Raw genomic sequence first — 26,214 nt, 5'->3', positions numbered from 1 at the left:
ATTTAGGCAATAGACTTTGGGCAGGTAAAGCACACCCTCCCACGTTTAAGTGCTGGTGGAGACTTGAGGCACGAGCAGTATACACACAAGTAAATCATATTTGAGGGGGGTGGTAGTTTCTGCTGTGTAGCAATGGAAAGAAATGCAAAATAAAGTACAATAACAAAGGGCTTTTTTGTTGTTGATAATAGATCAAGAAAAATCATAGATATAGTAGCAAAAAAGACTAGAGAAAGAAAGAACACTACAGTACAGTTAACGTCATCATGAACTGGTTCACCTCTTGTTTCAAACAATCTGGCAGAAGTATTAGTCATAAAAGTGTTCCTACCCTTTGACCTCAGAGTCCGACTCCAGGAAATCTACCCCAAGGACATAACAAAAGTATATAAACTCTGTGTCAAGATGTTCCTTCCCATCAGCGTTTTTCTAACAAAATGCAGGGAACAACCCAAAATGTGTAACAATAGGAAATCAATTGGTTCCTTAACTCAATTAAAAATTATATGCCAAAATAATAGACATGAAGACGAGATACATGAAGAAGTCATGCTGCAATAAAAGACTGTAAAGTCTGGGAAAGGCCACGAATATGCAATCAGTACTTCAGAGAAGGGCCAGAGATACAGTTTGGAAAAATATCACACCTATGATCATTAGTCCTCTTATGAGAAAAAGCCTTCGTAGACCAAGACTACACGCGCACACACACGTGCACGCACACAGCGTGGGAGTGAGCCTCTGGGAACACATTTCCTGTAAATAGAACAAATGATGATTAGCAGGACTTTTATCCAAATCAATTTACTCCTGTACCTCCACTTCAGAAAACTCAAATTCAACTCATCAAGTTGTACACGTTAAATATGTACCGCTTTTTGTATGTCAACCTTTCCTCAATGAAGTGGTTAAAAAAGAAGAAAAATCAAACTCACAGTTTTCATAACCCTTAAGGAACGAACAGGCGACTAAGGAGAGAAGAATTGTTCCTGGTGAATATACAAATTAGAATCACTCCAGTAATCCAGCCACTGTGTCTGTCAATACCTTTAGGCTTCGGTCCTATTTCAAAGTATGCTCTTTAAGGAAAAAAAAGCCCCTTTACTGTCCTGTTTCCCCATTTAATCTAGAGCATTGCAATCCCCGGCCTATAAATCAAATATAAATAAAGAATGAATAGCATCAAAATGCTTTTCATCAAAACAATAAGTTATTGTCACAGGCAATGTGACCAAATGTATTTTGTTCCTAACCATTCTTGCAGAAATGTGCTGACTAAGAAAAAAGTCTGCAAAATAAATGGGCTGACTAGAGAAAAACAAATCCTACAAAAGAAATGTACCGGCTTGGGAAGAAGATAAACTTGTACAAAAGAAATATGCCAACTAGGGGAAAAAACCCACAAATCACTATGCCATATATATCACACATATATGATATGTCATATATATGTCATATTTTTATGACAGTCAATAGGACCAAGGACAGTGGTCCTAAGCTCATCTCTTATCTATGATACAACCTTTCTGGGAGACCTCACACAGATGACAGAGCAAAACTTTATGCCTGCTGGAGGCCGTGGGTTCATATCCTCATGCTTTTTGCACACTGCGAAGCATCATTTGAACTTAAGGCAGGCCTGGAAACAACCCAATGTCAAATAACTGACACGTGGGTAAACACAACGTGATACGTCCGTATGACGGAATATTATTCAGACATAAAAGGGAATGAAGTACTGATACATGCTATAATGTGGATGTGCTTTGAAAATATTATGCAAAATGAAAGAAGCCAAACCAAATATCACGTATCATATGGTTCCATTCATATGAAATGTCCAGAATAGGCAACTTTAGAGAGAGTAGATTCGTGGCTGCTTAGGGCTAGACGGGGGGTAGTGACAGCTCACAGGAATGGGGCTTCGTTTGGAGGTAGTGAAGATGTTCAACCACTGACCATGACGATAGCTGCACAACTCTGAGAAATCAGTAAAAAACAGTAAATTGTACACCTTTAACAGATGAATTGTGTAGTATATAAATTAAATCTCAATAACGCTGCTTAAAAGTTTTTCCAGGCAGGCAAAAGATATTAAGCAACAAGCTTTGGTGTTGTGTTTAAAATTCATAAAAATCATCAATATTATTTTTATATTTTCTATAAAAAAACAAATCCTAAATTAGCCTTATTTCCATCAAGACAGATAAAAAATTTAAATATATTGAACACATGCTTTTTTAAAAAAAATTTTTATTGATTGATTTTAAAGAGAGAGGGGAAGGGAAGGGGGAGAGAGACAGAGATAGACACTGACTTGTTGTTCCAGTAATTGACGCACTCATTGCTTGCTGCTTCTACACGCCCTGCCTGGGGATCGAACCCACAACTTCGGCATACTGGGACAATGTTCTAAACAACTGAATTACCTGACCAAGGCAAATACATACTTTGTTTTAAATGCTTAATACAATTATTACTGAATCTTTTATAGCAGATGCACATTTATTTATTTATTTATTTATTTATTTATTTATATTGATTTGAGACAGAGAATGAGAAGAAGGGGCAGGGAGGGAGGGGGAGAGAGAGAGAGTGGAATATTGATTTGTTGTCCTACTTATTGATGCATTCATTGGTGGCTTCTTGTATGTGCCCTGACTGGGGATCGAACCCACTATGATGGCATATCAGGAAGGCGCTCTAATGAACTGAGCTACCTGGCCAGGGCACAGCAGATGCAATCTAAAAGCATTAAATTTCTAACTATTTTTGGTCACTGAGGCAATCATTTGGACAAAGTTTCAAAGTATTTGAAAACATCTGAAAGCCACAAAGAGAAAAAAATTCTTATATTCTTAAAGAAAAAAAGTCACTTAGGGAACAATGCTTTCTTATCCAGAAGAAAGCAGGGAGAGGTGTACACTTCAAAACTTTTCCTTTGGCAATTTCATTCTTGCTGGAAGCTTTATATTCTTTAAAAGCTATTTATTATCCTTAAAGGAGAAACTCATATTTCTGATATGATTCTTCCTTGAGTTAAAAGGACATTTTTCTGAGGTCTTCTTAAAACTTCACAGGAATGATGCTGGACAGCCCAGATACAGCTCCCTGCTCTGCAGACAGCCCCTCACTGTGTCGTGTGACCCCTTTCATCCCACTCTTCCCACTTGTTTTGAGGCCCTGGGAGGGCAGGGCTGGTATCTGTCCTGGTCACTACTATGTCTGCAGAATCCAGCCCAGTGCATAAGGCACAGAGTAGGTTCTCAAGATATATTTATTATATTGAATTAACCGCTTTGGGTTGTTTTTTTTTTTTACATTAAGTTATTGTTATAAAATATGCTGATCTATGGGCAAAATTCCACAGAAAACTAGAGTAATCTTATCAGGAGTGGCAGATCAGCAAATACCAGATCAGGAGATCAGCAGTGATGACATCATATTTTCCTCTCCCCATGCTGGAGCTACTGAGGGGACAGAGAAATAGACTTCTGAGACATAACTGTCCTCATTGTCAAGAAGTTCCTAAATTAGCGGTTAAAACCAGTTAGACATGAAACAGTTAAACAGGGAGCAGGTTTCAATGTAGTGGAGAGAAAAGTGGATTCAAAAGAACCAAACTGAGTTGGAATCGGGGCTCTCCCAGTGAAAGGTCATGTCCAGGAGCATGGGTAAATCACAAAACAGCCCACTGGACAGGGTGTCGTGGAGATCAAATGAGAAGGGGCGTCCACATGTGTTCTACCAATCCTTCTAGAAACAGGAATTAGGAAGCAGGAGGAGCAGCCAGGTTAGGGGCAGACAGATGAGAGGAAGTCTTCTGGAAGAGAAGCAGGAGAGGGGGAAGGGGCAAGGCGAATGCCACCCGATGTTTTGTAAAACAAAAGATCGGAGAAACTTACTTAATATTGAATTTTCAGTTTTGAAAACAGTTCTTCTTATTCCCAGCCTCATTGTTCCTCCCAAATTGCCAGGGTTGTGTTCCGGCATATCAATCACCTTAGAAAACAAAACAAGTGTGGTTTTGTTACCTGGTAGAAATGTAATTTCCAAAATTTCAACCTTTACTTCTACAGGAATGGTCGTTAGGTAAGGATCTTCCCTAAACAATAAAATCTGATATTCCTTCCAGTTTTCTCATTCAAATACATGCATACTTTATACAGGCCTCACAGTATGTTTCCCTTTCGTGTCTGTTTCTCATCTTTCATTTAAATCACTTGTAAAAAATGTATGAGGGGTGTCTTTACGACCCTCCTCACTTCATTACTCAACCTGTCAGTTCTGGGCAATGTTCACACTTCAAGTTCTGAGTGTCTGGGGCCTTCTACTTTGGTATTCTACTTTGGTATTCATGTCCCTCCCATAATAACCGCCCTCTCCCACTGCCCACTTCATTCCCTAAAGATTTTCCATAAGCAAATCTGTCAATCTTTGTGGAAAAGTATACCAAAAGTATTTATTTGCAGAAAACCATTAGAAGTTCTTAAAAAAAAAAAGGTAATGTCATCCATGCTGGGACATTCTATATGTCAGACACCTAAGTGCGACCCTGGATGTCTCCCTCTTCCCCATCCCTCATATCCAATCTGTCAAGTCGTATCAGTCTCCCCCCTCCAGATTTATTGTGTTCATCCACAGCTCTGACCAGCACCCAAACCACAGCTCCTCCCCCAGGCTACAGCCAGAGCTTACTGACTGGCTGCTGTACTGTCACAGGGCCCACGTCCACCCTGCGTGCCGCCGCAGGCAGAGTAGTTGTGGTATTTCTCCTACTTGAAATCCTTGACTGCATGGTATGAGGCCAGTCTATCCCTCCAGCCTCACTCCCCATGCTCTCCCCTCACACCCTGAGCTCTGGTCTCCATGGCCTTCTTTCAGATCTTCCTGCCATGGGAACCTGGCACATGCTGTTTCCTCTGCCCAGAACATCTTCTCCCACCCCCTTAGCCCCTCTTCCTAAATCACACCATCCTCAACCTTGAGATGTTAGCTCAACTATCCAATATGAGCTTTTACAGGTGCTGATATCCCCAGGCGCCATAGTCTAGTCAGGGTCTTCTCTCCGTGCCGGACCTGCTGCTGCACAGCTGTCAGTTTGGGTCTGTGGAGCGCTCTGTGTGCTAGGCTGTAAATCTCTGAGAGCTGGGTGGAATAGAGCTGGGTGCAAACACTCTATCCTTTCCGTTGCTCGCAGCCCCTCAAATATATGGAACTGGGATATGGTACGCACTAAAGGAACGCATGAATGAATGAGCCAACGAACTCAGACCAAATCACTTCAGATTTATTTTTATGATTACTTCACAGAAATTCAGAAACACGTGTTTTTATGAAAAGCCTGTTCTCATTAGTCATTGCTGTTTTCTCAGTTCTGTTCACTACGATCTCATGGTTTTGTTTCATCTATATTTTACATTGTTAGAACACACTACAGTTGGGTGAGTTAACTTGTTGCAATGGAATTGTTCAGGCTTCTCTCTCACAAAAACCTTTCTTTCTGGTTTTTCCTAATTGCTATATATTTCCATACCCTAATTGCTATATAGTGCTCTATAAGATGCCTTGGCAAATGGAATTGCCTGAGATAAAATTTTTCCAAGAACTTATCTGATCTTATCAATGCCCCAGAAGAATTTTCCGAGCACCGTGCTCCAATTATGCTCTAAAAGTCACGGAGGAGAAGGGGTGGGGAAAAAACTTGATTACACCCCTTGCTGAATGAAGTGCTCAGTTCTGAAGTGCTCTTGGCCTTGGCATCTCTTTCCTATCTTTTCTGGTTGATTAATTATGCCTAGATTAAGTATTACTGAAGTGAGGTGACAGAGGGCATTCGCTTCCAGTTTGCAAATGCCCAGCCCCTTATGTATTTTCTAGAAAAGGGCAGATAAGACTGGACTACCCGCCACAAACTTGTAAGAAGTCCTAAGTATATCCACAGCCTCAATTTCCACTTGTGTTTGAGAAAACGTGAACAATCTAGGAAGACCACAGTGATAAGCCCCCCCCCCCCCCCGGTTTCTTCTTATAGTTTACTGTGATTTTTCAGTCCACTCTTACTTACTGTGTCGGGTCCATCTACCCAGACAGAGTCTTTTAATGTAGTTCATTCAGTTATTGGCACATTTAGTATTCAAGAAATGTTCTAATATGAACCATTGAGAATAAGTCAAATGATTCAGGAAGCCTGACCTAACTGCTTACTTGGTATGAACTTGACAAAGACCTCAAGACCAGAAAATATTTCCAAAATTAAAGTGGGGCAGGGGAGAGAAAGAAAATGCAGTGAGCACAGGGCTTGTCCAAGGACATGAAATACTCGTCCAACATAAGGGAAAGTCTGGAAATTCCTGTCAGAGCAATATGAGAATATTATTTAGAAACATTGAGGTAAGTATCAGAGAAAACAGCTGGAAAAATTAAGGGTGGCAGAGAGGATGTGAGGATTACTGAATTTTTTCATTAAAGACCTTATGGAACTGTAGGCTTTTTAAACTTTGTACATAGTATTATTTCAATAAAGATACAAATTTAAGGCCTAAATAGTAAAATGTATTATTTACACCTTCCACAAGAATATTAGTTCACAACATACCTGCTGTTTTCAGAAGCAATAAATATAACCTTCTCCTGAAATGACAGCACAGGAAGAAATCCTAGGGTGTAATAGCCGTGGAGACCCTCCGATTAAAACATACTAGCATGGAAACCAGTGGAGAAGGCAAAGAAAATGTTAGAGGAAAGATGGGGAAGCAGGTAGAAGTAACTTCCCAACTCTAATGATGCCCTGAACGTCAGCGAAAAGAGAAACACAGAGTGAGAACTGACAGGGGAGTTGGCCACTCTCGCTGGCCTGGCTTAGGAGGCCTCATCTGGAGTTGCCCGTCAGCAGTCAAAGAACATCCAAGCAAGGCACAAGCTGGTAAAATCCAAACACTCAAGAAGGGAAAGGTTCAGAAAAATAGCGAAAAAGTGCATTTCTGGCCAAGCCTGGCCCAACTAGCTGCCTTGCAGAGTTATCAGGCAATTCTACAAGCTCTAAAGATGACAACATGACGGTCTCGTGGGTAATAAGCAACCTGATTGAGCAACACAATTAAGGAAAACATCTTTGTTCCTGGCATTCCTTCCACAAAAATCCTGAAAGACAGGAGAATATCATAGTTTCAAAACATATCTTTTATCATTATTCAGGCGGTAAAAGAAAAGAGCCTCAAATATGCTTTAGTTTTAATACCAGCATTTCCAAAATCCCCGAGATCTTGGATCTAAGAAACAAAAATAAACACAGGCTGTTGTCTGATCCCCACTCCAGATACGTCCTTTCTTGGAGCCAAGTTATATAGCATAAGAAAAAATAAAAAAGGATCAATAAGTAACGAATATGGGTGGTGATAAAGCTTTCAGAGATGTAAAAATACCACACAAGGATAAGTATGAACTGATTAACCTTTACCAAAGTTTCTGCAGCCCATAATAAAAGTGTAATGGGTTCAAGACTTCATGAGTGCCAGGCATCTTAAACAACAAAGTCAAAAGAGGTTAACCTCTCTTATCAAAAATTAAATTCCTAAATGGCAGCGAGGGAGGGAGCATAAGCCCTGTGACATAGCCCCGTCAAGGCCGGCTTCCCTTAGGTTATTTCATTTGCGGGCACTGGCGGAGCCTGCGCCGAGCAGACCATTTCCAGTCTCTCAGGCAACACATGGTGATTCTCTCCAACTTTATAATATATATTCCTTTACAAAGATACCCCAAATCATTCCTTTCTTACTGTCCATTAGTTCCCTCTGTTCGTTTTTTTAAGACCGGTCCTCATTTTGATTGGCGGAGTGATAATCGACTTGAGTGTAAAGTATAAACCGATCTGATATCAGTATGATGTTAAGTAATACTGTGTCACACTGCCAGCTACAGCAGTCTCCCGGGGCTGCGAGTCAAATCTAAACTCTTCCGTGGCATTCGGGTTCCACCTCATTCAGACACTGTCTAGCTATGCTCTCCCCATACATTCTTTTTTTCTTCCTATTTATCTTTTTATGATTTATTTATTTTTTTAAGGTACAATTTACATTCAAGATTATTTTATAGTAGTGTCAGGTGTACAACATGGTGGTTAGACAATCAAATACTTTACAAAGTGTTCCCCCTCATATTTCCAGTGCCCACCTGACACCCCCATGTATTCTAACCTGGGGTTTCTGTCTCAGCCAAACAAGGCCATTGCCAATGGCCCCTCTGCTCCCCTCCCTACAATCTCACTATATGTGTGTGTGTGTGTCTATACACACGCGCTAATAGGTCAGGTGTTGGGGCAGTGTACAGTCCACAGTAAAAATCGGCCTTCAGTAAGAGTGGGCTGTGACGAAGAGGCTTCTGGGAACTCAACCTCCGCCACAGGGCATGCGGAAGGCAGGCAAGGGGAAGGATACCCTCTTTTAGGGGCAGCTGCTATAGTCAGTGCCTCTCCTAAACCTCAGGATCAAAGACAACACAAATCCATGGGTAGCATTTCACGCCCATTGGTTTTGCAGGGCCTAGATACTGACTGTGTACCCTTTTCCCGAAGGTGCTTCTCCAGGCACTGCCTGCTGTGGACTTGGTGTTGAATAACGTACCTATGGAGGCCTGTGGTGCACAGAGCTTCTAAAATAAGTTACTCTTGGCTTTCTTAGGGAAAACTTAAGACTGTCCAAAGATCAAGCAATTGAACAGTGAGGTGTAAAATAACCTTTGCCTCTCCAGTTTTCCATTACCAATCTTGCGCCTGTCATTTTTTCCCCTCCTCTGGTTTCAAAATGCATTCTTTGAACACACCCTGTATTTATCACCCGTCTCCATGTATTTTTAGTTAATGTTTCATGACAATATCTATTGGCGGATTTTGTGTTTCCCACTGCAGCTTTACCATCACACCTGAGTCTACAGGTAAAGGGAAAAATAAGAGACGAGAGATGGGACTGGCAGAGGGGAGCAACTGAAAATTAAATACCCGCGGTTGTTTTTCAAGTTCTCTGGTGTTTACTAGAAGCCTGAGTTCTGACAACAAGCAGCATCGGGCCTGTTTTAATTAGAGGTCTTCCCTTGAAATGAGAGCTTTGTAGCCTAAAACAGTTAACCAATACTCTTCCAAACGTTTTTCTTAGAGTTAATTTTATACATGCACACGTCATTATGCCATGTGTTTTATATATAACATATGTTATCTGTCATATAATACATAATTATTAAAATCATATAGTTATATATAAGTTGTGCTCATATATAGTTATTAAAATCATTTATTCAATATAGATTTAAGAAATATAACAACTGCCATGTTGGTTGTAGCTAACAAGTGGTAATTGAGAGAACAGTTGATACAAGATGCTATTTCATCAATTGCGGGATTTGAATACAAGCTGTGTTTGTGTAGGACAATGTCCTTGTACTTAGGGGATGCTGAGGCACTTTCGTGGGGAACTGTTGGGATATCTGTAATTAATTCTCACATGGCTCGGGGTTGGGGGTGTCCATCCATAGAAAGAGGAAGCAAATGTGGAAATGTTAGCGATTAGTAACTGTAGGTGAAAGGTGGGGTGGTGTTCATTGACTAGTTTTGCAAATTTTCTATAGATTTAAATTTTTTAAAAAACTCTTAGAGGAAAAGGATATTTCTTGTTATGAACGTTCAACAAAAGCCTACTTCCTCTCAGGTAAAACAAAGCATAAATATAAGAAAAACACCAAAAACTCTCTAAAATCTTGATTAAAATACATTATCAAAATCAGAATACTTTTCTTTTTTTTCTTTTTTTTATTAAATACTTTTGAATTTTATTGTTGTTCAATTACAGTTGTCTGCATTTACCCCCCACCCCTCCCCATCACCCCAGCCATCCCCACCTCCCTCCCCTGTTTCCACCCCCCCTTGTTTTTGTCCATGTGTCCTTTATAGTTGTTCCTATAAAATACCAGAATATCTTTCTGTAAAATTTTACAACTAAAACAAAATGTCTATCTTTACTCAAAGAAGGGTGTTAATCTGTAGTCAGTACTGTTGCATTCCAAAGTCAAACAGTCTGCAATGAAAGCAAGAATAACATATACAAGATAGCAAAGATGCACGGAATGAATGGTAAGTCCTCAGGATTGGCAGGAAACTTTTAAGGAACCTGTAAGATTTCACATTCATTCTCCAAGGTAAGTAAGTCCCTAGAATTTTAGATCTCAAAAGCATCAGAGAAATACAGTCCAATAGTTCAATCTTCAGTTTCTAGGTAATATAATAAAGGGTCAGAGAAAATTACATAAGTGTAGAAATATACAAGTGTTTAAAAGCTGTAAGTGCTTTTAAAGTTGATCTGGAACCCCTGCTTGTGAGTTGCAATCAGTATTAGATCAATGTCCCCTGGAAATGTCCTAGTTCTTTCAGGTAACTCTTTCCAAAGGAAATAAATTTAGTCTCCAATTTCAAATCCTGGCAGTTCCAAAAGTTTGAAGCATTTCCAATTGAATAAAAGTAAGTCAAGTGTGTTCCCAAGTTTCTAGAATGATTAACAAAACATATTTGGTGAGGAAAAGGGTAATAAATAAAAAGCAGATATGGGAACAACAAATTAAAAAGTTGAAAAACCCTCAGGCTAACTGCTTGCTTCTGGAATCAAGCTTCCACTTTTTTTGTTTTGAAGCTTTCAAGGCTTTACCCAAAAACCGTTTAGTGTTTTTGGTTTGTTCAAAGGCCTTGCTTGTCTGTCTACTATGAGTACTTGATTTGGCCCAGCAGCCTGATTTCTTCAGGATCAGGTTATCTTTGGAGACTAGCTGGCTTTTGCTCAATTCCCTTTGGAACAGGGGCTATTATTTTTCTACTGAAATTAGTGAGCTTCTGGTTGAGTATTAGACAGGACTGTCTCACGGAAACAGTGCCTGTTGGCCTACATGCAGCCAGGCTCTTCAGAGAACAGGTTGTTCCTAGAACTGCATTTTTAAGCCTTCAGCTCGATCCTTCTATGTATGATCAGACTCGTCTAGAGCAAGGATGGCCAATTTCTACCCTGAAGGTTGCTTGAGCTGTTGTAGACTGCTTTGGCTCCTTGCTTTAGAGAAAAGTCTCTGAAAAATGGGATCTTGGTTATTGAATATTTTGAAACCATCCCTCCTCCAGGGACTCTAATACTTTTCATGCACATATTTAAATGGACAGATCTGACCAATGGTAATTCAGAAAATCAGTGGCCACTGTGGAGAACTTCTGAGAAAAACTTCATTTTCTTAAAACCAAACTGGACAATAACAGCACTAAAATTGGCAAACCTGAAGGGAATGCCTACTTTGAATGGTGTTTTGAGGCTTCCACACAGGACCAAGAATCTAAAGTTGCCTTTTTGCAAAAGAAAGTTTTAGAATTAACAGAAGTTACTGAACCTTTAAAGAGATACGAATGGCTTCCCACCTGTTCTTTATCTACACTGCTGTCTTGCCCTTCCCCTCTACTCCACGGTTTCAGGATCTGTCTCTGGGTACCCTATTCGATGAATACTTTGCCGTAGCCTTCTTCTCCAGCATCCTCAAACAACTCTTTTTCTCTAATTCCTTTATTGCAAGCTCCACCTCTGATACCAGGTTGCCTTCACTACCGGCTTCCACACCCCCAGTTCACCTCTGGTGCCATCTTCCCCGGAATTCTCTCCAACTCCTTCTTCCTCAATTTATCAGGACAATTTAAAGTCAAGCACTCTGGGGGTCCCAACAAACCTCAGGTTTTGTATGTTCCCGAGAATTAAGACTTTCTCCTGAGGTAACTGAGGATCCTCACAAGTTTGCTAAGGAATTTGATATTGTTATTCAGACCTATTATCCTGGACTTTCTGATTTATATCAGCTAATTCGTGATAGTTGGTGAAGGCTAGGCTCAACGTTGGATGAGAACTGCCCAATGGGAACATCCTGAAACAGATTTAGAAAAACAAGTCTCTAATTTTGAGGTAAGAAACTAGAGAACTCACTAGAGAGCACGGAGCAATTCCTAAGGCTTTCCCAAAGCCTGTTGGTTGTAGCAACATTCAAACTTGTTCACAATTCTGATGAGTCTGTTCATGACTATTATAATCGACTAAAGGTCATTTTAAAGGAAAATTCTGACCTTCCTTCCGATGTTGATTTTACTTGTAACCTTTAACTTCATTGTTTGTTAATGGTTTGAACCAAGACCTTTTTCTTTTAGTTAAGAGGACCAGGATGGAATGGGAGACCATGTCCACCCTAGATTTAGTTAATTTTGTTAAATCACCTTGGTTGTACCCTAGCTGGGCCACCTAGAAGTGACTGCCATGATTTTTAACGTTCAGCCTTGGCAAATGAAAGCCCCTGTACAAAACAAAAAGATTCCAAGTGTCTGCCACTTTTGCAAAGAGCCAGGATGCTGGAAAAGGGATCATCACAAGTTTAAATGCTTCAGGTGCCCTCAGCCTTGTAATCAGTCTTCTAACAGGCCTTCCAAGGTCCTCCTAATCCTCAATGGTGGGGCTCCAAGGAACAACAGGGGCTTTTTCCAACCCTCCCTCTTAATTGGTTTAGATCAGCTTGGAGAAACTTTTCTTTAAATTGATAATGAATCTCTCTTAGTACAAAACTTCTGTGTGTTTTACTCAAAAATGACAGTCCTGACCTAATTTTATAGGAACAATGGGAGAACATAGCCTTTACCAGGGGTAACCAAACTTTTGGCGTCTCTGAGCTACACTGGAAGAAGAAGAGTTGTCTCGGGCCACATGTTAAATAAATAGTGACACGTAACCACAAAAAATATCTCATAATGTTTTAAGTAAATTTATGATTTTGCGTTGGGCTGCATTCACAACCATCTTGGCTGCGTGCAGCTTGCAGGCCGCAGGTTGGACACCCCTGCGTTAAAGCCTTAGAGAAGATTTTTATAAACCCACCTGCTCTTGGGCATCCCAACTATCAGATCCCCTTTTTCCTTTTGGTATATGAAAAGAAAGGGAATGCCCTTGGGATACTCACCCAAAAAACATGGGGACCACCATAGATCCCTAGGATACTAGTCAGCAACTGGACCCTGGATATCTCCTTTGCCTCAGAGCCACTACTGCCACTGAGGACAGGTTGCAGGACCCCCTGTGACCATCTTTGTACCCCATGCAGTAGAAGCCCTTCTGAATCCTCGTCATACCCAGCATCTGTTGGTTAGTCACCTTACTTCCTATGAAATCCTTCTGCGAACTTCTGTTCACACAACTCTTCTGCATTGTAATAACCTCAATCCAGCCGCTCTTCTCCCTTCTGAGACCAGTGAAGCCCCCCATAATTGCTTGGCACTGACAGATAACCTCCTGAGTCTGGGTCATGGTTTGCAAAACTCCTCTGGGTTTAGCTGTTTTCTCATGATTTACAGATGGTTCATGTTTTAGAAATAAAAACAGAGAGTATTGTACTCATTATGCAATTGAAGTCACTGAGGCATTTTTACCTTTGGCTACTTCAGCCCAGCAGGCCGAATTATATACCTTCACTCGGGCCTGCATTTCAGCCAAGGGCAAAAGTGCCAGCATTTCTACTGAAGTCCATATGCGTCTGGAGTAGTTCATGACTTTGGAATATTATAGAAACAATGTGGCTTTCTTACTTCCAATGGAAATAAAACTAAAACTGGCCCTTGTGTTCAGGAATTATTAGATGCCTATACTTTTTCTTGGCGCTTTAGCCATATTAAGATCCCAGGGCATTCTAAACTTGACTCTCTGGAAGCTAAAGGAAATCACCTTGCTAACACTTCTGCAAGGAATGCTGCCCTCAAAGGCATCAGCATCAGTCAAACCCCTGTCATGCTCCAAAGCTGACAATTTAGAAAAATTGGCTAGAGAAGCCCAATAATTGGTTTCAGAAGTAAAAAAAACAAAAAAAAACCCCAAGATTGGAAATCTAATAATTGCTGGTTTGACAAAAGAGAAAGCTCTGGTTCAGACCAAATAACAGCTCAGTGCTACCAGAGACTCTGAAGTTTCCACTCGGAACTACTGTATATGCATTAGACTATTGGCCCACTGACAAAATGATGGCATGTATGAATCAATATTGTGGGGGAAATATTAATAAGGTCGTGAAAAGTACCTACCTTACTTGATCTACCTGTCAAAAGTATAACCCGGGAAATGCACTGTCCCTGGACATTTTAAATTGCCTAATTGGCCATTTGAGATGTGGCACATAAATTCATACAGCTTCCCCCATCTCACGGATATATATATATATATATATATATGTTTTAGTCATGGTCTGTTTTCTCACTAGACTGAAACTTTCCCTTGTAGACAGGTTACTGCCTCCTGGTGGCTGAAGTCATTAGAGAAGATTATCCTTACCTGGGGAATTCCTCTTGAATAGTTCCTCTTGACCTAGGAACCCACTGTACGGGTCAGGTGCTTCAACAAGTCTGTACCGGTTGGCCAGTTTTACAACACCCTTAATTATGAGGTTCATGTGGTCTTAAGGTTGGATTTCAAAAACCATTAATAATTACCTTTAAATGGCAAACGAAAGGAAAATTTCATCATCAGGGTGGTGTGTCCATCTGTGCAGACTATAAAAGTCGCGTGATCTGCTCAGCTCTTCGTACTCCTATTTTATTCTCCCAGCTGCCTTGCTGTTTGGCTGCCAGGTAAGTGTGCTTTTGGTACTACCTGGAGCTCTTTCTGCTTCCTTTCAGAATGCTGTGAAAGATAGTGGTCTAGAGAGAAGGTGGGTTTGTGCTATCTAAAGTATTACCAGTAACTTAGAGACTAGAAGCTGTGGTCAGATTTCTTCAACACCGCAGCGTACAGAGTGCAGAGCAGGTACATAAACAGTGAAGAATGTCATAATTACTAATTAAAGTGTTTGGCTTCAGCATATCTCCTAATAGATGTACTCTAAGGACTGACATTTAACATACTAAGATTATTTTTTAAAACATGTTTGCAGTCACTGGTGCAGTTCCCGCAGTTCCCACTCCATCTCTTCTCCTCCTTCCCCTCTTTTATGGCCCCGAACCCCAGTCCCCAGCCTTTTCTTTACGATTCCCCACCTGTGCCAAGGAAACAGCCCAGTGGCACTGAACTCCTGCTGGCAATCATCAGTATAAAACGCCACTTCAGCTTTTTGGTAAGCTCATTTCTTTTTCAACTTACAGGACACCAAAATAAGTGCAAAAATGTCTTCTAAAGAACTGAAGAGCATTTTTGAAAAATACGCAGCCAAAGAAGGTGATCCAAATCAGCTGTCGAAGGAGGAGCTGAGGCTGCTGATTCAGAATGAATTCCCCACTCTACTAAAAGTGAGTGCACAACTGCAGAGCCCCCTGAACCGGGCCTGTGAGGGTGGGAGGGGAGGAGAGGCGAGAGGAAAGGACCCAGGAAGAGGCTGAGGTCGGTGATGCTGATCACAGCTCAGTCTGGGGCAGAGCACACAGCAGCCAAGGTACAGGTGTTATTTAAGGGAAGGCACTTAATGTGTGTTTCCCATCCCTGGTGGCAGACCACACTTCATACAGCAAACTCCTAGAAAGCAGGGGCCCAGCCTCCTCTCCCCCACAGCCTTACACAGAACTCTCCAGACTAGCCATAGTAAATGGAAGCGGGGATGGCACTTGTACCAAGGTAGGCCTGGAACATGCACAGGTTGCAACGCAAATCAGCCTGGATTCGGCCTGTCCGTGCCAAGCTTTAGTAAAAACAGAGGCCAGTAAATTAATATTAGTTGACTTTGGATGCGCTTCATCATTATAGGTAGTATCTCTCAATAAGACCGACACTTATTTGGCAGTCTGTTAAAAAACCAAAAACAAAACCCCGCTTCCAGCCAACAATTAGAAGCGATCTTCAAAATGGAAGGGCTACAGTTGGTACATCCAGCTAGGTCATTTATTAGCTGTAACTGCAGAAGAAGTGTTTGCTTTCCAGGTTTTAACCAAAAATGTCCCTTCTGCCAATATGACATGTGAAAAGGTTTCTGGTTTTAGTTGTTGAGACAGCTTCTATTTTGGTAGAAGAAAAGAAAAGCAGCTGAATTCAATGACGTTATAATCCAATATCTTCTCATTTTCTTATGGTTAAAATGTAAAAGAACTTTACAAAACAGTTAAAGGCAAAAAATACAGTTAAAAGCACTAGCAGAAAAAAAGAAAGTTTTTAATTAAAAATTAAAAGAAAGGTTTTGTAGAAAAAATAAATTCTAAAAAAAAATACTTGTTTACAAAAGGAACCAAAATAATATAAAGGAATATAATAATAAAAGAAAGAAAAAGAATAATCTAACAAGAGACCCTAGGCAATCTAACAAGTTGCTTTAAAAGGTAAGGCTGGCCCTGGCTGGTGTGGCTTAGTGGATTGAGTGCCAGACTGCGAACCAAAGGGTCACTGGTTCTATTCCCAGTCAGGGCACATGCCTGGGTTGCAGGCCAGGTCCCCAGTGGGCAGGGCACGAGAGGCAACCACACACTGATATTTCTCTACCTCTTTTTCCCCCTCCCTCCCCCTCTCTAAAAATAAATAACTAAAATTTTTTTTAAAAAAATTAAAGGTAAGACTGGTAGAATTTTCTAAATTTTTCTGTATTGTATGTATTTCCTATAAAAAGCACATATGACTTTTATAATTTGGATAGGGGTAGGAATACTAATGGTAAGTTTTGAAAAGTCTACTTACCAAGTCATGTGCCTGATTATATTGCCATAAGGATTACTAAGGTTTTCCAAGCTACACTGTTTACATCATCCTCTTGTATGCTTTAGAATCTAGTAAAGACTTCAGGAAAAGAGCATTTGGTAATTATTAAACAGGTACTGAACAACTACCTTACAGTTTGTTCTTGAGATCATAGCAAAGTGCCACATGTCTTTGTAGGACCATTAAGGGTTAAAACATATCTTGAAGATATATAGATCTGTTGCACTACAGTGTGGACAGAGTTAACACTACTGCACTGTATACTTAAAAAATGGTTAAGATGCTTAATGTTATGTTATGTGTTTTTTACCACAGTTAAAAAAATCTTTTTCCGGAGCTGACATATAAACAACACTGTTGGTTTCTGAAGTACTATTTTGTTATAGGTAGACTCCTACCCGAAAGTCAGAGCTGTAACGTCTTTAGGATTTGGGTTTTAAGGCAGAGACAAACATTAACTCTGCTTAAAACACTACAGGAATATCTGTAGTCAAAGAGAGTCAAGCTGCGCATGAGCTGATGTAACATCTCTAGCGGTGGCTCTCGGAGCATGGCGGGGCTTGGACCAGCAACATCAACATTGCCTGGGAATAGAATACAGATTCTCGGGCTCCACCCCAGGCCAGGTGAATTGGAAATTCTGGGAGTGGGAACTTCAGTCTGTATTTACTAAGGTCAGCAAGGTGATTCTGATGTGTGCCACAGTGTGAGAACCACTGATGCAAAGGCATCCTGCCTAGCACAGAGGTGGGCTGCAGCCCAGGGTTTGGCAAAAACTAAGGGTAGTTGCTAGTTAAGGGGTTGGGCTCTAGAGTCCAAATTTGGACCCCAAGTCCTCTACTTACCAGCTGTGGGCCCTAGAGTAAGTCAGCAGCTGTCTCAGACCCTGAGTTTCCTCATCTGTAAAGTGGATCTCCCCCACAGGGTAGTTGGAAGGATTGCACAAGCTACCAAAAGCCCTTGGCACCGTATCAGCCAGCAGCAAACCATACATAGGTGTGCTGTCTCAATTATATGCCAGCCAGCTCTGGAGGCACACATAGAACCAGCTCCCACGAACCCTTGAGGCAGGGGTCCTCAACTGTTTGTGGGCTGTGAGTCCCTCCAAAGTCAGTGAAGCCCTCGGACTCTTCAAAAGAATGGTTTTGGAGGCATAAAGGAAAATACTTAGGATTTCTAGAAAACCAATTATATTAAAATGCATGTAATAAATATTAAAATAATAAATGTAGTTATAAAAAATAGAAATGGTAGCCCGTTCTGTGACATGGAGCAATATTAGAGCTAAAGTTGGTTTTTCCACATCTAACTATCAGCGGCACGTGATCGAAAGCTCAGCCTCCTTCTTGGAAGGCAGACACAGTGCCTATAATTTCAGAGAATGTGTCAGCAGTACACACTGATTCATTTTCTCTCCTCTCCCCATCCCATCCTTTTTTGTCTAACACTAGGGTCCAAACACCCTAGAGGACCTCTTTAAAGAACTGGACAAGAACGGAGATGGAGAAGTCAGTTTCGAAGAATTCCAGGAGTTACTGAAAAAGATATCCCAGTGAAAGAAAAAGCAAAAGGATGTCATTCTGCTCACCAAGAAAAGAGCACCTGGGAAGGGGCCATATTCTACCTGCAGTCCCCAACGTCTCTGTTTAAGCCTTTCCAATTATAATGATCTGGCAGTGATATCCAATTATTGCTAATAAAGAAATTCTTAAACATGCCTCACCTTGTAAAGTACTGACCTTCATAGTTTAATAGATTTGAAAATAACCTTAGTCTGATGCATCTAATTTTATAGATTTAAAAAGAGAAAGTCCAAAATACTTCCACGATCTTGATCAACACTACAAAGGCGGTGTCGGAGACGTGGAAAGAATTCTGATGTGCCAAACCAACTTCCTCACCCCACTCTTCCACCAGAATAACCCTGTCCTTGCTCTGCCTCCCTGACTACTTAGTACTCACTCAACTCTGGTCAATAGCTAGTGAGAAACAGACTTCAAAGAACAGACACTTGTCTTTAAAGTCATCTCCCAGCATGCTCCGTGCTTTTTGAATCACTGACCCTCTCACAGAGTAGAAGGAATACAAGACTAACACTCAGTTCTTCTGCTCCATCACCAAGGGGGTGGCCTCGGTTTTGGTATGTGATGTATAAAATAAAAGGGACAGAAGACATAGCCCCTTCCCAGCTCTGGCAATCCTGTGCTGCTAGGACACTGGGTATCTGAGAAACAGCTTCTCCTCAAGTTCCCCGTGCTGAGTCCAGCTGGGGAGTGGGGTGAGGGGGAAGGAGTGTGGGAGAAGCATTTAACCAAAAAAAAAAAAAAGAAAACTGACTTCTAACTCTTCCACCTAGAAACAAAGGAGATTTTTATACATAGCGAGGGAATGTTTAAATATAATATGAATCATTCTAATTCAACACACACACATTCTCATGGCATCAAAAGCCTTAAACATTTCTAATCAGCAATTATATTCCACTGTAGGGATACCCCATAATAGTCTTAACTATTTCCCCATTGTGGGGCATTTAGATTATTGTCATTTCTGATTTTTCTAAATAATGTCATAATGAGTACCTGTTCATATCTCTGTCAACAAATCAGATTTCCCTAGGAGAATTTCTGGGAAGTAAATATCTGAGTCAGAGGGTATGAATATTTTTATGGTTTCTGAAACAGACCACCTAACTGATTTTCCAAAACGTTGTGTTGATTCTTATTTCTACAAACAGGCAGGAGAACGACAGCTTCGCTCCCTAGACTGCATTAGCCAGTCTCATTTTAACAACTTTGTTAGTCACAATAACGCATATCTTTTTTTCATTTCTGGTTTTAATAGGAACCTCCTACTTACTATTTCCCCACTGAGTTTACTGTCAGATACTGGTTTGTAACAGATATTCTTTCTCTCATTTAAGAAGTGCCCCTTTCAGCCCTTGTCGGGAAGCTCAGCTGGTTAGAGCGTCTCATCCTGATACACCAAGGCTGCGGGTTTGATCTCCAGTCAGGGCACAGACAAGACACAATCAATGAATGCATGAATAAGTGGCCAACAAATCGATGTCTCTCTTTCTCTCTCCCTCTCTGTCTCTCTCTCTCCCTCTCTCTCTTTCCCCACCCCTCCCCTCTCTCTCTAAAATCAATAAACAAAAAATTTTAAAAAAAGAAGTACCCTTTCCTTCTTAGTTTGTTATGAGACTGTGAGGCCCAAGGTTTACATACTGTAGACTGCCTACTGAGCATCTGTGGCAATATGAGGGTTCTTCCTTCTGTTTGGTCAATTTAATTCCTCAGACACACTATCCAGTCACGACTGATTAATCCTTAATGCTTTTAAATTAGGCACTCTAATAGTTTATTTAAGGTTTTTACATCTTTAGTAATAACCTACATTACAGTTTGGGGTTTTACTTTTTATTGCATGTGCTTTGTTGAATTCTAATATCTAGGTCATACTAGCTTCCCATTTTAGCCTATATTCTAATCTCAATCAGCCACTTGCAGAGTAAATATACATGATCTCTTTCAACTCCAACATATACATACACAGCACCTACTATGGGCAAAGCATTATACAAGATGCCTTAGAGCCCTGGCTGGTGTGGTTCAGTGGACTGAGTGCTGGCCTGGGAACCAAAGGGTCACCGGTTCGATTCCCTGTCAGGGCACATGCTTGGGTTACAGGCCAGGTCCCTAGTAGGGGGAGCACAACAAGAGTCAACCACACATTGATGTTTCTCTCCCTCTGTTTCTCCTTCCCTTCCCCTGTCTAAAAATAAATAAATAAAATCCTAAAAAATAAATAAATATGTTTAAAAAACAGATGCCTTAGAAATACCCATTTCCATGCCTCTCCGATCCTAAGTCAGTAAGTCTGGGATCAGGCTAGGAAAGGCTTAATGGAAGAGATAGTATTTCAACTGGGATTTGTAGGAAGAACTTTGAAGGGAAGTTGTAAGGAAGGGGAGCCTGGGCATTCAAAAGGAGAGAAAATACTCCAAGTAAACACATGATAGCCAAGTGCAAGGCAGTTCAGGGAACATACTCCATTTTGGGTGTAAAGCTAGCTATGATGAATAAAGAGGGCACCTTGGCTTCAGATCATGAGAGCCCTTGGTTGCCAAGCTAAACAAAGGTCTACCCTGGCATTTGTATCAGGTGCAATATCCTGGCCACTATATCAAGTGGCGATTGGCATTTAAATTAACTAAAATTAAATAAAATTTAAAATTCAGTTCCTCAGCCAAGCTAGCTACATTTCAAGTGCTCCATATCCCCATGTGGCTAGTGATTACCATGATGGATGGCACAGATACAGAACACACTGCCATGGCAGAAAGTTCTAGTTGACCATGCTGGTAGCATTAATGAGGTGCACTCATGTACTGCCCATATATTTAGTTATGTTTCACCAATTTATGTTTTGCGCCTCCAGCTAAACTGGAGGGGCAGCAACAGCTCATTTGTAATACACTATGTTTTTTTAAAGATTGTATTTATTTATTTTTAGAGACAGGGGGAGAGAGGGAGAAAGGAAGGGACAGAAACACCAATGTGTGGCTGCCTCTCACACCCCCCCCACACACACTGGGGACCTATCCCACAACCCAGGCATGTGCCCTGACTGGGAATTGAACCAGTGGCCCTTTGGTTTGCAGGCCAGCACTTAATCCACTGAGTGGCACCAGCCAGGGCTATAATACACTATGTTTAGAACTGCACTTAAGTGGATGAGCTCCAAATGCACAGTGGCTTTTGTCTTTTTAATAATCTCTTTCCAGTAGCATCCAGTTATTTCTACTGCAAAAAGGAAATCTTTCAAGGGATTGAAATACCTATTCCTAAGGCATTTCCTATTGAGCTCAAGGTATAAAAGCTTTAAAACACATTAGCTTTGAAGTACTCATTTAGTCATTTATTTGTTGTTAAAATCATGGACTACCCTGTGATTCACTAACAGGGCTTACTCTTAGCCCTGCTGGTACTTTTCAGAAAGTAGACTTGGGTAAGAGGCGGGGAGTGTGGTGGAAAAGATGCTCTAGCCATTAGACAGCGGGCATCGTGACTGGAATAATTTTTCTTTCTCCAGATAGAGAGCAGTTACCATGGCCAACAGCCTGATATCAACTCTAAGCCTATCATACCCACAGAGACAGAATTAAGTGACGATTAGGATCCCAGACTGGTCCATAAAAGGCTATTTTATGCAAAGTATAGCTGTCTTCTTAACAGCTGCTTTTATGGGAAAAGTTCCTTAGCCCAAACTAAGCTCCAAATGATTTCTGTAAGGTTGTTTTTTAGTTGGGAGATGTTTACTACAATGTTCTAAACACAAAGCACTCTTCAAAGTAATAAAAGTTGCCTAAAAAGTTACTCTAAGTAGCTGTATGGGTTTTTTCTCAATACTTGTCAATTTGCTTTCCATGTGAAGCTGTTGAAAAATAACATGGAAAAAGAAAATATTTCAAACAGGGCTTCAACTAAAGGTAGGAAAATGTAATGCATTAATTATGCTTAATGAATAACACATATTACCCTTTGCCTGAGTTGACTCTTAATCATTTGTGACTATTTCACAAATCTGTTGTGTTAGATGTAAAATAAATTCTGACTTTGAAAACCCCTGGATCAAAAAGGTATAAAAGAAGTCATACGTATGATAAATAACTAAAGGTGAAATAATATCAAATACCACAATCTCAAATTTCCCTTTGCATCTGCTTAAGCTACTTTGAATTTCTCACTTTTCCTTACCAATACCACCATCTATGTGTACATGTGTGTGTTGATGTGTCTGAAGGTGGAACATAGGTTCTGTTTTCAGGATGTTATTTCTTATGTAAATTCAGATTTTTAAAGTTACTGTTTTCAATAAACAGAAAAGAAATGCTAAAAATTAAGCATATCCACATACCTAAACATTAGATTGAGATTATTTTCCTATATGTCTCCAAAGCCAAAGATATTCTAATATACAGTCCACAATACTATGAACTATCCTCTCCTTGAACTGGAGAGGTGTAAAGCCAAATTCAAGGTCAAGGGTATGAGCAGCAGCCATGTGATTGATAAAGAATCAGAATGCAAGTCAGCTACAGCTTTGTCCCTGGTAAGCATTATCTAGAAGGCAGGTAGAGCTAATTTGAAGCAGGCCCCCCCAAAATCAAACATACTGTAGAACCATACATTTCTGCAAAGTCCCAGAGCTTTCTATTTCACCTTGTGGATTAAGCAGAGAAATGACACAATAAAATAAATTTTACTCGCTCTCTCCTGGCACTCTCAGACTCAGAAAGAGTTGAACTTCATTCTTAAAGGAAAATCTATTTCTCCTTTTATGTGTATAAGAGACACCTCCTCTGAGATATCCGTCCCGGATGCCAGGGTCTCGAACGATTTCATAAGCACCCATAGACTAATCATGCATGCCAATGGTGGGTCACAATGGCCCGTGAAGGGGATCAGAATTTAACACCCTAAAATGTGTCTCTTTGACATAAGAATTAGTTTAAGCTGATTACTTTTAAGAAATAGCAGACACAAAGACTCTGAAAATTGAGTACAAGTTATCCTTCTGTAAGAGACATTTACATTTATAAGGGAAATGTCTATTTGTAAGGGTGTCTCCCTCTCTGTACCAGGGAGAGGAGGTGACTCTAAATCTCTAGAAACTCTTATAGAAGGAGGAGGAGGAGGACTTAAATCTGCATAACAACCTTACCCTTGTTTTCTTCTTTTCCCATCACCTCCCATAACTGACTCCCCCACCTCTCAACAGCTTCTTTTGTCTTTAGCTGGAGCTGGTATTTAAGGTCATAGCCTGGGCCATTTCAGGGAGTTACACCGTTTTCCTGGGTCTCTCCCATGTACACAGGAGGTGTACATGCTACTAAACTTTGTTTTTCTCCTGTCAATCTGTCTTTGATTACAGGGAGGGATCTCAGCCAAGAACTTAGAAGAATATAGGAAAAATGATTTTTCCTCCACCATACCCATGAAACAGACTTTGGTAGCAAATATACCTAAAGGAGGCTCCTGGTTTCCAAATTATTGACTTTTTTAGCGAGAAGGACCAGTATGGCCATTACCCACTGTAAGTCATTGTTACTTGCTCAAGTTTAAGTGATTCCCCAGGCTTCCTGGTGTTTGCTGCCTGCTGATTCTATCGCCTTGGTCTTTTTCTTTAATAAACCTTCTCACCATCATCACAAATGCTGGCTCTTAAGGCTATTTTTCTCCAACAAACTGATTGCAGGCTATAAAGATGTTCAGTAGCAATTAGGTTTTATTGTTCTCATCTCGCTTATGAGTGTAGAAGCTTTCAAAATGTAAAACGCACATATCCTCTGCCTTAGCAATTCCCCTTCTAGGAATTTATCCCATGGAAGTGTGTATGTGTGGGTACCAGGACATATGTATATGGGTATTAATTTCCAGCGTGATTTAAAAGAGGAAAATAATGGGTACGACCTAAACACTCATCAGTACTAGACGGGTTAAATAAAGAATGATGCAGACCGCAGGACAAGCATGTGGAAGATCCCCATGTATTGATGTGGAGTGATTAGTACAAAAAGCGAGAGGAAACAGTGTCTGAAGCATGTTAGCATATGTATTTGTTAAAAAGGAAACACATCCATACACGTGTGTGGGTACGTGGGTGGGTATACACTCACAACCAGTAAGGGAGAGTCAGCAAAGAATGTTGCCAAAGCTAAGAAACAGTGGCACCTACTGGTAAAATCACTTCCTATCCCAAAGTATTATCGTAAAAGAGAAAACGCACGATTTGCCTATACAGCTATTTCAGCCATTTGTCAGAAAATATGTTTATATTAAAGCTTCATAAGGAACTGTTCATTAGTATTAGGTCTTCTGAGCATAAGACTTAAGAGGACCATCTGGCTGGGAATCTATGGTTCATTATGGTCTCAACTGCAAGCTATAAAAGGATTAGAGTACCTCTAGCCCTGGCTGGTGTGGCTCAGTGGATTGAGAGCTGGACTGTGAAGCAAAGGGTTGCCAGTTCAATTCCCTGTCAGGGTACCTGCCTGGGTCATGGGCCAGGTCTCTGGTGGGGGGCATGCAAGGTGCAACCACACATTAATGTTTCTCTCCCTCTCTTTCTCCCTCCCTTCCTCTCTCTAAAAATAAATCAATAAAATCTTTATAAAAAAAAGTACCTCTATATCCTTCCATAGAGTGATCTCCAGCATAAGTGTTAAATGATAAAAACAAGGCAAAAAAAGTTTTGCAGAGTATGCTACCACTTATCAAAGAAGGGGAGGGGGTCACATGTAAACATACAGGTTTACTTATATTTTAAAAATGGAAAGATAACACCCCTCCCAAAATAAGAATTAATGGCTGCCATAAGGGAGGGAATAGGCTGGAGGGGAGAGAAATATAAGTGGACTTCGGTAAATCAGTGGTTCTCAATACGGGCTATTCTGCCTATGCCCCCAGGGGATGTTTGGCAATGTCTGGAAGCGTTTTTTTAGTGTCACAATTGGCTGTTGGGAGATTTGTACTATTAACATCTAGTAGATGGAAGCCAAGGAGGCTACTGAACATCCTACAGTGCACGGGACAGTCCCCACCACAAGAATTACGCAGTCCAAAATGTCAATAGTGCAAATTATATATCTAATAAGAAACTTATATCTGGAATATGCAAAGAACACTTAAGAAACAAATAGTCTGATTTAAAAATGGGCAAGGGGTCTGAATAGACATTTCTCCAAAGATGCTATAGAAATGGTCAGTAAGCACATGAAAAGATGCTCCACATCCTAAGCCATCAAGGAAATTCAAATCAAAGCCACAGCGAGATACAAGTTTATGTCCACTAGGGTGGCTATAATAAAAAAGACAGACAACAAGTGTTAAGGATGTGGAGAAATTGAAGCCCTCATGTACTGCTGGTGGGAATATAAAATGTTGCAGCCACTTTTGAAAACAGTCTGGCACTTCCTCTAAAAGTTAAGTGTACAGTCACCATATGATCCACAACTCCACTCCTGGGTGTATATACCCACGTGAAATGAAAGCACAAGTTCACACAACCACTTGTACACAATGTTCATAGCAGCACCATACATAATAGTCACAAAGAAGAAACAATCCAAATGGCCATCAATGAATGAATTTATTAATAAAATGTGGTATGTCTATATAATGGAATATTACTGAGCAATAAAAAGAAACAAAGTACTGATAGATGCTATAACACAGACAGATCTAGACATCTTATGCTAAACGAAAAAAGTCACTCACAAAGGCCACATATTCCATGATTCTATTCATATGAAATGTCCAGAATAGACAAACCCATAGAGACAGAAAACAGATTAGTGGTGCCCAGGGCTGGAGTAGGGGCAGGGGGGAGTGGAGTAGGAGGTTTGGGGGTGTCACCTAAAGGGTGTAGAGTTTCTTTCAGGGTAGTGAAAATAGTTCAAACTCTATTGTGATGATGGTTGCACAGATCTGTGAACATGCTAAAA

At 40.6% G+C, this 26,214-nt stretch overlaps 2 protein-coding genes across 4 annotated transcripts in view; one reads left to right on the top strand and one right to left on the bottom strand.

Annotated features, from left to right (window-relative positions):
- Positions 1–26,214, bottom strand: part of CTPS2 (CTP synthase 2) — a 93,523-nt gene that overhangs the window by 30,963 nt on the left and 36,346 nt on the right. For all 3 annotated transcript variants that reach the window (XM_053917382.2, XM_024569942.4, XM_053917381.2), the window contains one exon: positions 3,906–4,002. In XM_053917382.2, the coding sequence (XP_053773357.1) occupies positions 3,906–4,002 (97 nt within the window). The remainder of the gene's footprint in view (positions 1–3,905; positions 4,003–26,214) is intronic.
- Positions 10,105–18,424, top strand: S100G (S100 calcium binding protein G). Its single transcript, XM_053917404.1, has 4 exons — positions 10,105–10,120; positions 14,640–14,662; positions 15,173–15,316; positions 18,158–18,424. Exons 1-4 carry the CDS (start codon positions 10,105–10,107, stop codon positions 18,260–18,262), a joined length of 288 nt encoding a protein of 95 aa, XP_053773379.1. The 3' UTR covers positions 18,263–18,424.

The sequence above is a fragment of the Desmodus rotundus genome, chromosome X (assembly GCF_022682495.2).
Source record: "Desmodus rotundus isolate HL8 chromosome X, HLdesRot8A.1, whole genome shotgun sequence".
In the NCBI taxonomy this organism is placed as follows: domain Eukaryota; kingdom Metazoa; phylum Chordata; class Mammalia; order Chiroptera; family Phyllostomidae; genus Desmodus; species Desmodus rotundus.
Note: the sequence above shows the minus strand (reverse complement) of the source record. Positions and strands in the feature narration are given on the sequence as shown.

Bases quoted from the DNA above. Each gene is read 5' to 3' on its own strand.
- S100G (XM_053917404.1), top strand. The intron at 14,663-15,172 runs GTAAGTGTGCTT...TTCAACTTACAG, and splicing joins CCTTGCTGTTTGGCTGCCAG to GACACCAAAATAAGTGCAAA. The intron at 15,317-18,157 runs GTGAGTGCACAA...GTCTAACACTAG, and splicing joins AATTCCCCACTCTACTAAAA to GGTCCAAACACCCTAGAGGA.